This window comes from Mus caroli, chromosome 3, assembly GCF_900094665.2.
Source record: "Mus caroli chromosome 3, CAROLI_EIJ_v1.1, whole genome shotgun sequence".
Classification (NCBI taxonomy): Eukaryota; Metazoa; Chordata; class Mammalia; order Rodentia; family Muridae; genus Mus; species Mus caroli.
The window spans coordinates 126,744,697-126,757,042 of NC_034572.1; the positions used below are offsets into that span (position 1 = coordinate 126,744,697).

A 12,346-nucleotide genomic window follows, 5' to 3' on the forward strand; every position below is an offset into this window, starting at 1 on the left:
CTCCATGGCCTCTGCATCAGCTCCTGCTTTCTGACCTGCTTGAGTTCCAGTCCTGACTTCCTTTGGTGATGAACAGCAGCATGGAAGTGTAAGCTGAATAAACCCTTTCCTCCCCAACTTGCTTCTTGGTCATGATGTTTGTGCAGGAATAGAAACCCTGACTAAGACACCCAGTTTGGCGTTGCATGCTTTTAACCCTAGTACTCAGGTGGCAGAGGCAAGCAGATCCCTGTCAGTTTAAGGCAACCTGGTCTGGATAGCAAGTTCTAGGCTAGCCAGAGTTACATAGTAAGACTCTTGTCTCAAAACAGACCACTGAAGCAGACCACATCTCCTGATTTCCAGTATTGTCGATGCCCTGAAAAGTGCTTCCAAGTGTCGGGTGACCTGTCATGGTATGCAGTGGTCATTAGATGTGTGACGCCTCCGTGAGCCAGGCAGCCTTGCTAACTGCAAGAAGGGACTGGGTGCCTGTAGAAGCCAGGAACGAAACATTGTATGTGTGGGATGGAAACTTACACTATTCTCTTATTAAAGGCAGTACTGATTTTCATTTAGCACACAGTCTCTCAATGCCAAGTGAAAAAAAGAAAGAGTGAATAAGAAATGGTAATCTTCTTCTTCTTCTTCTTTTTTAACTACAGAATTTGTTTAATATGGTTGTGGAAATACCTCGGTGGACAAATGCCAAGATGGAGGTACAGATATATTTTATTAATGTAAAATTGAAATGCTAACTTAAAAACAGAAGAGAATCGTTTCTAGCTATTTGGCATTATTTGAAGGATGGATGACAGACTTCTCTATGTAGGAGATTGTTTGGAATATTCTTGTGATCTTAGACCTTAATTTCAAGAACAGAATGTTTTGATCTGACTATCCCTCTGCAGAGTGTTTCTGTGTCTTTGGGCTCGCTTTTATGTAACTTGCTTTGGCCTTTCCTTGACACGGCGGTGAACACGTTCAAATTTTATTCAGACGAATAGACACAAACGAAGCGCTTTGTCTGCTGCTGGTGGCAGTGTCGTTTCTGGGGGTTTAGTTCTTTAGAGTTTTAGGTTGCCTGTGAACAGCACTCTCTCCTGAGTTTGTGGATCTTATCTAAGAGTGCCTACTTCGCCCTTGTTAAGTCTTCTTAAAGACTTTATTTTAATCTTTTCCGTGAAATGCAAGCTGTCAGGAACCATCTTGTGAGCTCTGTCATGCTTGCTCCCTCCTTCCACCGATGAGCCCTTCACAGTTTGGGGCGACTTCTCAAGTGTGGCACTTTGATTCCATTGTTTATTTTATATCATATTTTTTCCCCTTTTCCGATGCTCATGTGAATATGTTTGATAAGTTTAAAATGAACTCACTTGACAAAGATCTGAGCTGATTTTTTTTTAATTGCTGTAAATGAGCAATATATTTGTGGAGTACAAATGTAATTTATGAACATAACAGAAAAATGAAGTCAAGTTAAATCAGCATATCGTCTGAAATATTTTTCTCTGGTGAGGCCATCTTAAATTTTTACTCTCTTACCACTGTGCCTTGCACAATAGGTGTCAAGACAAACACAGCAGTATTCTTAGCCCAAGAGTTTATACTCTTTGCGGTTATGCCCACACGGTGCAGACCAGAGCCTTCTGCTCCTCCACCCCATGGATCCGGCTTCCCCATCCTTTCTCACCTCCTGCTCTTCCAAGCCTTTGGTAACCCCTGTTTGGCTCACACGCTCTAGGAGATCAACCACGGAGCCCATTTTCTTTGTTCATCAGTTGCTGGGCCTTCCTAGTTTCCACCCCTTGGCTGCTGTGATCGCGGTGGTAGCACCCAGCCCTCCTTTCCCTTGCTGTGTCCTTGGAACTGAGTAGCTTGTATGCCAGTTGTTTTCAGGTTCCTAGAGAACTTTGTACTGTTTTCCAAGATGGCTGGCTGGTCTATATTCCCTCGCCAGTGTACAAGGCTCCTCCCCTCGACAGTGAAAGACTTTCCTTTATGCATCCTTACTAGGACTTAGTATCTGAAGTCTTTTAGATAATACTTGTTCTTACTAGAATGAGATGAACCCTCGTGGCGTTTTGTTATTGTCAGTAAGCATTGCTCTCTCTCTGTGCATGTATTTGACTCTGTGTGTGTGTGTGTGTGTGTGAATAGGTAGACAACCTTTGGGAGTAAGTTCTCTACCCCACCAGGTGATGTACCTGACAGCAGATGCCTTTACCATCTGAGCTGTCTTGCTGGCTTCCTCATTATTGTCTTGATTGAATATTCCTGATAGCTATGTTGACCACTTCCTTTTTCTTATGTCTATTGATCTTCTGTGCCTCTTCCTTTGAGAAATTTCTAAGGCTAGTGCTCATTTTTTAATTACAGCTTTTGGTTGTTTTTCTCCTTAGTTCTTCAGCTTCTTGTGTATTTTGGACTTTAAGCCCGTGGTGGATGAAGCGCGTTTTCTCCCGTGATGTATATTGGCTTTCCTCTGTCAATTGTACCTGTGCTGTGCAGAGGCTTTTAGGGTTGGCGTAACCTCATTTGTCTATTTTTGCTTTTATTGCCTGTGTTTTTCATGGTCAAACCCAAACAGTTGTTGTCTATACCAGCTTGTTCTTTTCTCCGGTTTGTAAAAGTTTAACAGCCTCTGCCTTACATTGCAGGAATCCATCTCCTCTTGGTTTCTGTAACCATGTAGGGTAGAGGGGCTCAGTCTTGTTCTTCCGCTCATCTCCGTTGTCTTCCCAGTGTGGTTTTGTGAGGACCATGCTCTTTCCCCATCGCGTGTGACTGGCACCTGCTGAAAGCACTTGCCGTCTGTCTCCCCGGCTGTGTGTCAGAGGCTGATGTTTGCAGATTTCGCTGATTTTATTGCTGTGGTTCTCGAGTGTAGCTGGGAGTCGGTGATGTGACGATGGTTTTTCTTTTTGCTCACAATCACCTTCACATTTTAGGGTGTGTGTGTGTGTGTTTCCATGGAAACTCCACACTTTGCTCTTCCCATATCTATTCTTTTTAAACGACTTTGGAACTTCACTCTGGATCACAGTGACCCTGATTCATGCTACTTCTAATCCAACATGGGGTGTCTTTTGTCTATGTGTGTCTTCTTTGATTTTTTTTTTCTTTTCATTGTCAACTTACAATTTTCAATAGGAACAGATCTTCCTCTTCCTCCATCAAATGGATTTATTGTTGTTTGCCTGTAAATAGGCCAGCCTCTGATTTCTGCTTTGGATGGTTCATTGGTAGCACACAGAAATACTGTGGAATTTTGCGTGCTGTGTTTTCTCTATTGCGTCCTGAAAATTTTCGACATTCATTTTCTACTACATACTTTCATAATTTTAGAGGTAGGTGTGTGTGTGTAAAATCTTAAGAGCTTTCTGCATACATGATTGTATTAGTATATACATGATTGTATTGTATTATCTATAAACAGTGATGATTCTACCCCTTCCTTTCCTGTGTGGATGCTTTTCCTTGCCCTTGCCTAACTGCTCTGGGAAGGGCTTCCAGCATTCTGCTGAATCAATGGCAAGACTAAGCATCCTCGGCTCATATCATCTGTCCAAAAAGCTTTCAGTCTTGTTTGTGTGTGTCTGTGCCCAGTATGCTTGGGTGTCTGCAGGTGCTACAACGGCCAGAAGAGGGCACTAGGTGTGCTTCTCCACCATTCTCCCTATGTTCCTCTAAAGCAGTATCTCCCTGAACCTAGAGCTTGTATCTCTTCTTTCTGTGCTGGGAGTCAGCAAACCCCAGTGATCCCCCCGTCTCTACCACCCCCAGAGCTGGTTTCACAGGGGTTTGTTTGCAGAGCCACCTGTTACATGTGCTGGTGTCTGAAGCTGGTCCCTTAACCTTGTAGCTGGCTCTCTAGAGCAGTGGTCCTCAGCCTTCCTAGGACTGCAGCCTTTCCTCAAGGTGTGGTCACCACCTAGCCAACCATAAAATTATTTGTGTTGCTACTTCATAACTGTAATTTTGCTACTGTTAAGAGTCATAAATATGCGTGTTTTCTGATGGTCTTTCGGGCGCCATGACCCAAAGGTGGAGAACCACTGCTCTAGACCCTCACCATGGTAACCTTTGAGTTAACTATGATATCATAAGACTTGGCAATAAAAACCCCCAAACTAGCAGCAGCAACAACAACAAAAAATTGTCAATTAACTTTCACCCTCCTGCCTTTCCATTTATGCTGTTTTTCTTAGAAACAATGCCATGTATAAATAATTTAAGCCTAAATCTGTAATCGGGTGTCTTCTTTCCAGAAGGATTTTCTTACATGGTACTTGTTCATTAGTAATGAGAATAGACTTAATTTACTTTAAAACACCTTTGAACAGTAAGTTGAGATGCCGGTATTTGTTCGAGCCGCGGTAGGTTTAAAATCTCTTCTTTGCATACCGGACTAATGGTTTTACCCTTCTGTGTGCCTGCCTTCCCCTGTGATCTTCCCAGATTGCCACCGAGGAGCCCCTGAACCCCATTAAGCAGGATATAAAGAACGGAAAACTGCGCTACACACCAAACATCTTCCCTCACAAGGGCTATATATGGAATTACGGGGCCCTCCCTCAGGTAACATCCTTGTTATCGCGGTAAACTTTTATGCCTTCTAAAGAAACCACCTTGTGAATGCTGGGAACTCCCTGAATTGAACGTCGCTCCTAGCACATACCAGTTTCAGGGATTTATGGATTTAATTTTTTCTTAATGTGGCATTTACTTGTCCCAGTAAACTTTACTTCAAACTGCACAGATCGTCACTACTGAGTTCTTGGAGACAGGCTTAGAAGATTGACAGCTGACATTTGAGTGCATCCCTCTTTGTGGGCTTAGCCGATGCCAATGAAGAATTTTCAGCAAGTCTTTATCTAACCTTTAAGTGTGCTTTTTATACATTTCTCTATGACAAGGTGGGTTTTATTTGTAATAAACCTAACAGGCAAAATTGAGTTAAGTTACAGCTGGAGCTCGGGTCCAGGGTTCTGACTGGAAGGCCATGAGGTGGAAGCCAGCGTGATGGCAGGGCCTTGTTCTGCCTCTGTAGAGCTATGCCGACATTCCTGGCCCTTCCTCCCTATCTGTCAAGTTCCTCGCTCGCTCTCTGAAGTAGCAGCTCTTCCTGGTTGTGTACTGAGTAGATCTCTACACGTCTGAGCCAAACTCTGGGTTACAGAGACCTGAAAAATGTGCTGTTTTTTTGTTTTTTGTTTTCCTTATTATAAACTCCACTCTGTCATCAGCTGTGTAGAAATTTAATGTTTGTATTTCTATGTATTAATTTTTAATTACATGAAAATGTACGTGGGGGGCCCTGTAGGAAGTAGGGACAGCTGAGAAAAACAGATGCCCGGTTAGGATAAACAGTCCCGAGAAAACGAAGAGCAGCATCGTTCTCCCGAGAGCCAGCCTCCCTTTGATGCAGCCAGACCACCCGCGTGGATGCAGGCTTGGGTAAAGCTGGCACTCTGGAAACGGTGATTAGAAATGAGAGTGTTCAAGCCATGAGGGCACCCGCCTCGACTTCTTGGGTTTCTAAGTAGGTGGTTCTGTTGGACCTAAGGGGGAGAGGTTAAAAACAGCTTAGGGGATTGTGGGAGAGGAGACCACATGGCTGAAGGGGGGAGGGGGACAGAGAAGCTACTGATGAGCAGCAAAAACCGAGATAGGCAATGCTGAGCCGTTCAGGAATAAGCTAATATCCATCGTTGAGCTGCTTCCTAGGGGTGATGTGCTAGGACACAGATGTGCACAGATGAGAGTCAGGCACCAGGTTCAGCAGAGTGATGGATGACTGAGCAGTGACCTCAGAGCCTGGCTGTCACACCACAGCCAGCCGTGTGACCTCGGACAAGATGCTTTGTGCTTCTGCCCCTGTCTTCACCTGTAAAGTGGAGACCGTGGATATCTACTGCCCGTGGCTGTGCTGAGGTACACGAGACTGTTTCATTAGACATGTGTGACGGACAGCATTCCATGACCACTAGCAATTTTTCTGTCTGGAGGATTAGTGCTCAGTATAGGGGTTTCTTCCTAATGCTGCGACCCTTTAATACAGTTCCTAATGTTATGGTCATTGCTACATCATGACTGTAAGTTTGCTACTATTTGGAATTGTAATGTAAATATCTGATATGCAGGACATCTGATATGTGACACCTGTGGGGGTCGAAATCCACAGGTTGAGAACCTCTGGCTTTGTATCATTTCTTCCTTTTCCAAAGTTATTTACAGTTTGATTAGAGCCATTGACCACTAAGTCAGTGGTTACAATGTAGCGTGACGAGTGCCACTCACTAGCTTACTGATTCTGTCATTTTATTTCATTCAGAAAATAATAAGGCAAAGCTGGGTGTGGTAGCCCCCGTCCCTGTCATCCCAGCGCCTGGGAGGCTGAGGCAAGAAGGTTACTGCCAGTTGGAAGCTGGCCTAGGTTATTTATAGCAAGACCTGGTCTCAGCCCTATCCTGCCCCTCAAAAAGTTTAGCAAACTAACAAAACGCAGATCTACTGGTGAGACAGGAAGGGGTGCCAGATCATGACTGAAAATGAAAGGAGGATCTTTTTGTGGTTTTCTATTTAAAGACCAGGTGCCTCTTTTTCTTTTTTTCTTTTTTTTTTTTTTTTTTTTTTTTTTTTTTTTTTTGTACTGCTCTGGGTGTGTCTGAATTTTCAGGGTGTTCTTATCCGTCCTGCTTTGATTCTGTGACGTACAGTTGCCCTTTCCTGATTCAACTAAGCTGAACTGGACCTGTCTCTTAATTTTCTGTATGCTGTGCATTAACTAAGTTTCATGCTTCATCTTACATCCAAAATAATGTCTCAAAAATAAAGATCTGGCTAGACGTGGTGGCACACACCTTTAATCCCAGCGCTTGGGAGGCCTAGGCAGGTAGTTCTTTGTAAGTTTGAGGGCAGCCTGGTCTACATAGAGAGCTCTAGGACAGCCAAGACTACACAGAGAGACCATCTCTACAGCAGAAAGGCCTGGTGATGTTTTTCCATGCGAGAACCTTTCACTGGTTTCTTAGTGGTAAGAGGATCAAGTCTGAAACTCTTAACCTGTCCCCTTGCCCTATCTGACTGTCCCATAGTCAAGGTTTCTATTCCTGCACAAACATCATGACCAAGAAGCAGTTGGGGAGGAAAGGGTTTATTCAGCTTACACTTCCATACTGCTGTTCATCACCAAGGAAGTCAGGACTGGAACTCAAGCAGGTCAGGAAGCAGGAGCTGATGCAGAGGCCATGAAGGGATGCTACTTACTGGCTTGCTTCCCCTGGCTTGCTCAGCCTGCTCTCTTATAGAACCCAAGACTACCAGCCCAGAAATGGTCCCACCTACAAGGGGCCTTTCCCCCTTGATCACTAATTGAGAAAATGCCCCACAGATGGATCTTATGGAGGCATTTCCTCAACTGAAGCTCCTTTCTCTGTGATAACCCTAGCCTGTTTCAAGTTGACACAAAACTAGCCAGAAAACTGACTCTCCCCATGGCTCACTGGAAGACTCCCCCTTTTCTCTACTTCTTCTCCCGAAGACTGCGCAGGGTTGTGATCTCCAGGCCTCCACAGTACCTCCTCATTCAGCACGAACTCACGGGGGCTTCATACTTGTCAGAGTGTTCCCGTTCTGAGTACCGGATGAAAAGCCGAGATCAAAGTCATCAAATTCTTTGGGAATTTTTAATCCACACAGAAAGTCAGACAGTCAACAGAGTGAAATGGCAGATGTTAAAAATATGAAAGAAGGTGCTGGAGAGATGGCTCAGCGGTTCAGGGTACTGGCTGCTTCCAGAAGACTCAGACTCAATTCCCAGCAACCACATGGTGACTCACAACCATCTGTAACTCCCAAGTCTGAGGGGACCCAGACCCCTCTTCTGATCTCCTGGGGCACCAGCCACACTTACATATGTGTAGACTAAACACTCCTACACATAAATTGACAACATTAATCTTGAAGAAAGAATGTAAGAGTAGAGTAGAGCAGGGGATTGGGCCGTGGGGTGTCAGGGGTGTTTCCATTCAGACAGCGAGAAGATCCCATGACTTGGCATTGTCTGAACAAAGACCTCAGAGAAACAAGGGAGGAGGTAGGGCAGGCATTCAGAGGAGAGGCACCGTAGTGGTACGCAGTGCACGGGAGGGGTCTGAGCGAGTACACAGTGAGCTAAGAGGGGGCTGGACGTGAAGGAGAGAAGCGAGCACGTCTGTCCTTGCTTCCATACTATCTTTTAAACGCAGACTGACCTCAGCCTGAGCACCCGCATCCATGTGCAGCTTCACTAAAGATGTCAGGTTCTCTCCCACATAAGCATCACTGAATGGAACAGTTTTTAGACCTGAAATTACAGAGATTGCTCATGGCAAGGCACAATCTCATGTAATTTTTGTACGATTATTGCTCATATAGCTTTTAGAATGAGAGCCAAATACTGGCCCCTTTAGGATGCCGTTTCGTCGCTCCTCTGCACCCTCTGCCTTTTCTCCCCTCTTCTTCATTCCCCTGCCCACCCTCCAGCTGACTCCCTTTTCCGTTTTCACCCCCACTGCCTTATTTCTGGACTACGCCTTTCCAATGTGCACACGGGTCACTGGCTGGAATGTTTGCTCTGGGCCAAGTCTTTGTGATGTCTCTCAAGTCTCCTGTAAATCTTTTCACCCTGACTCTTGAACTGTTATGACTATTCCTGTGTGTTACTCCCCATTTCTCTAAATATCCACCATATTATAACTGACTATGATTTGTTCTGTTTACTGTCAGTTTCTTGACGTTAGAATACAGGTGTCATTAGCTCAGGGTTGTTCTGTTGGTAAGTAGTTTCAAGGGGCCAGTTTGCTTCTTGGCACACTGAATTGGTGATCGGTTTTTTTGTGTGTGCTTGTCTGGTGAGGCTGGCCAGGTGCAAAGATAACAGGACTGTCGCTCTGTGCATAACAGTGAACAGCTCTGTCTTAGTTAGGGTTTTACAGCTGTGAACAGACACCATGACCAAGGCAAGTCTTATAAAAAAACAACGTTTTATTGGGGCTGGCTTACAGGTTCAGAGGTTCAGTCCATTATCATCAAGGTGGGAGCATGGCAGTATCCAGGCAGGCATGGCACAGCAGGAGCTGAGAGTTCTGTCTTCATCNAAAGGCTGCTAGTGGAAGACTGACTTCCAGGCAACTAGAGTGAGGATCTTATACCCACACCCACAGTGACACACCCATTCCAACCAGGTCACACCTATTCCAACAAGGCCACACCTTCAGATGGTGCCACTCCCTGGTCCAAGGATATACAAACCATCACAAGCTCTGAGAATGGCTAAGTCAACAACTTCATCGAGGATGTGCTTGCTTCATAGACACACAGATGGATATTAAGTCTACTTGGTTGCCCACATTTTGTCTTGGTTGAGCAGGGAGTTCACTGAGAAGAGTCACCAAGCCAACTGCTTGGAAGGACATGCGAGCAGCAGAACACAAAGGAGAAATCTTAATGATGAGCTTGTGACCCATCGCTATGACATCATTTTCTTAGGCTTTCTGGCTGTCTTCTCTCCCACGCACAGCTTTCCTCCAACCACAACTCTGCCTCAAGTAAACGTCATCTTTCTCCTCCCAGGGCCTTGAACTTGAGTTTACCCATGGTTACGAGGGTTGCTCCAGCATTCCCTTTATCTGAGTGCATATTTAGAACACTTGTCTGGAGAATATTAAAGAGTCAGTTTCACTTTAAAGCCTTCAGGCTGAATACAGTGTTGACATGTTTATTATTTTAAACTTCCTTATCAATTTGAGTCATTGACTACAAATATTAGATGGTTTTTTTTTTTTTTTTTTTTCGAGACAGGGTTTCTCTGTATAGCCCTGGCTGTCCTGGAACTCACTCTGTAGACCAGGCTGGCCTCGAACTCAGAAATCCGCCTGCCTCTGCCTCCCAAGTGCTGGGATTAAAGGCGTGCGCCACCACCCCCGGCTAGATGTTGTTATTTGTTGAATTTAGAGCCTGAGACAGGAGACTAACTCTCTCTAGGTCTGTGTATTCGTCTGATCATGAGTCCTACGCAGAAAGCTGTTGTAATAGGATGATGTGCTCTGGGCAGGGCTAAGCCCGTTAGCTTGCTCAACAGTGCAGCTGTTGCCGCTGGTGTTAGCTGCTGCTGATAAAATTGACAGACTCTATCCAGGTGAAGCTCGGGGTTGGGGTGGGGGCTTGAGGGGGTAACAGACAGGGATGTGTAGCTCCCAGTCTCTCTAATTTGGTGTTGGGAACCTAGATGATCAACAAGAATCTCTCAACACCACCTGTGTGCTGATGTTTTTTTTGTTTTTTGGTTTTTTTTTTTTGTCTTTTTAAATGATTTTCAAAGAGGCCTAAGGGCCAGAACATGGTGGTTACAAGCATATTGGTTAATATAGATTGTAAGGTAATGACCCCCAGTTCCTGTAAAAAGCTAGGATTTGTTTTAAGCCATGTCAATATGCATTCCGATTCCATGTTCATAGATTTATTCTCATTTCTTAAGAGGTTGTTTGTGGCTCTTCGTTATGCTCTCTTGGTTCCATGCTAAGACTTTTTTTATTTTTTAGATTATCCACTGGGTACACACTTTGAATCAAGTTGTGGGTTATATACCCATTCAGCTTTGCTAAACATTCTCAAATAATGACTCATACGTTCTTACCAGCATTATATAGCATAGGTTCCAGGTGACCCGTGTCCTACTATTTTGGGTTAACAGATCTCTAAATTCTTCAAAATAGTGTTTGGAAATAGTGTTGGAATGCAGTTTAATTTGTGGCTCTCAGATCGATTGCTTTTCTTTTTTTTCTTTTTAAAATTATTTATTTTATGTATATGAGTACACTGTCGCTGTCTTCAGACACACCAGAAGAGGGCATCAGATTCTATCCCAGATGGTTGTGAGCCACCATGTGGTTGCTGGGAATTGAACTCAGGACCTCTGGAAGAGCAGGCAGCGCTCTTAACCACTGAGCCATCTCTCCAGGCCCAAGGCACAGAATTACAGTTCAGAAGGCTGTAAGGCATCAATCAGTTGCTGGGATTTGAACTTGGGAATTACTCTTCTTACATGTATAAATCATCCATATTTATTTTTCTCTCTTAAATTACTTGTGTCCTTAGCGCCCTTTGTCCTGTTTGCCCTTTTTCTTATTTAATTGAACAGTTTAAATGTGTCCCTCTTGATACTCCTTCATTCATCTGAGATTTTTTTTCCTTTTGCCCTGTTATGCACCTAAACTTCCACTAGAGGGCACTGTCAAAGTTTTACATTGTTCCACGTTCCCCTGCGAAGTGAAATTACCCTGTAGTTTCAAATGAAAAGTGATGCTGCTTCTTGTTGTTGTTGTTATTGTTGTTTGGTTGGTTTGGCTTGGTTCAGTTTTTCGAGATAGGGTTTCTCTGTTGTAGCCCTGGCTGTCCTGGAACTCACTCTGTAGACCAGGCTGGCCTCGAACTCAGAAATCTGCCTGCTTCTGCCTCCCAAGTGCTGGGATTAAAGGCGTGTACTACCATGCCTGGCTGTGATGCTGTTTAATGTACCTCTTTTATAATAGACCCGAAGTCTATAGATGTACAGTATGAAAGGCAGGGGTGGGCAAGAGACCAGTCTGTCCTTTGGGTTTGGTTGGTTTTTGCTGGTTCAGAACACCGTGAAGAAATGACCCTAAAATTAACAGTAATAAATGGTTTAAGAAGATTTCATTATATTGCTAATTCCTCAATATTAGGAACTAAATTGATAGATAATATTGAGAGTGAAATAGTGAGTTCAGTATGCCAATTAATAAACAGAAAAATCCGCCAATGAGCTGCCAGAGATGACCCAGTGGTTAGGAGCAATGTTACTGCTGCAGTAACCCAGGTTCACTTCCCAGTAGCCATATGATGGCTCACAGTCAGCTGTGACTCCAATTCTTCAGGATCCAACTCCCTTTTCTGGCCTCCACAGGCACCAGGCACGTGTGTGGTACACATATATACATTCAAGCAAGCATCCATACACATAAAACAAAAGTAAATCTTTAAAAAATAGGGGGTGGGGGAAATCTCCAAAGCTGTATTGCATATATGTTATGAGAAGACAGTTTTGTCTCAATCTAAGGGACACGGGCTGTAGAGATGACTCAGCTGATATAGGCTCAGCTCACAAGAAAAGGACAGTATACAGAGAGAGTGTGTCAGAATTTTTTTTTTCGACAGCATAATGCTCTTTACATTTGCAGAGCTATTCCTTACTAATAAAATGCACATTACTTTCAAATGCCAACCAGTAGAAGTAAACACAGGAAGCAGAATAACTTATGATTTTATGGGCATTTTGTTTTAGAAGCTAGAGACTATGTTG

The 12,346-nt window shown here is 44.0% G+C and overlaps 1 protein-coding gene across 3 annotated transcripts in view; it reads left to right on the forward strand.

Annotated features, from left to right (window-relative positions):
* The window catches only part of Ppa2 (pyrophosphatase (inorganic) 2), a 74,001-nt gene that overhangs the window by 18,191 nt on the left and 43,464 nt on the right, over nucleotides 1-12,346 (forward strand). For 2 of the 3 annotated variants that reach the window (XM_021158331.2, XM_021158332.2), the window contains exons 4-5: nucleotides 645-698; nucleotides 4,441-4,560. The exons of the other annotated variant lie outside the window; for it this stretch is intronic. In XM_021158331.2, coding sequence (XP_021013990.1) covers nucleotides 645-698; nucleotides 4,441-4,560 — 174 coding nt within the window. The remainder of the gene's footprint in view (nucleotides 1-644; nucleotides 699-4,440; nucleotides 4,561-12,346) is intronic. 3 annotated transcript variants of the gene reach the window in all.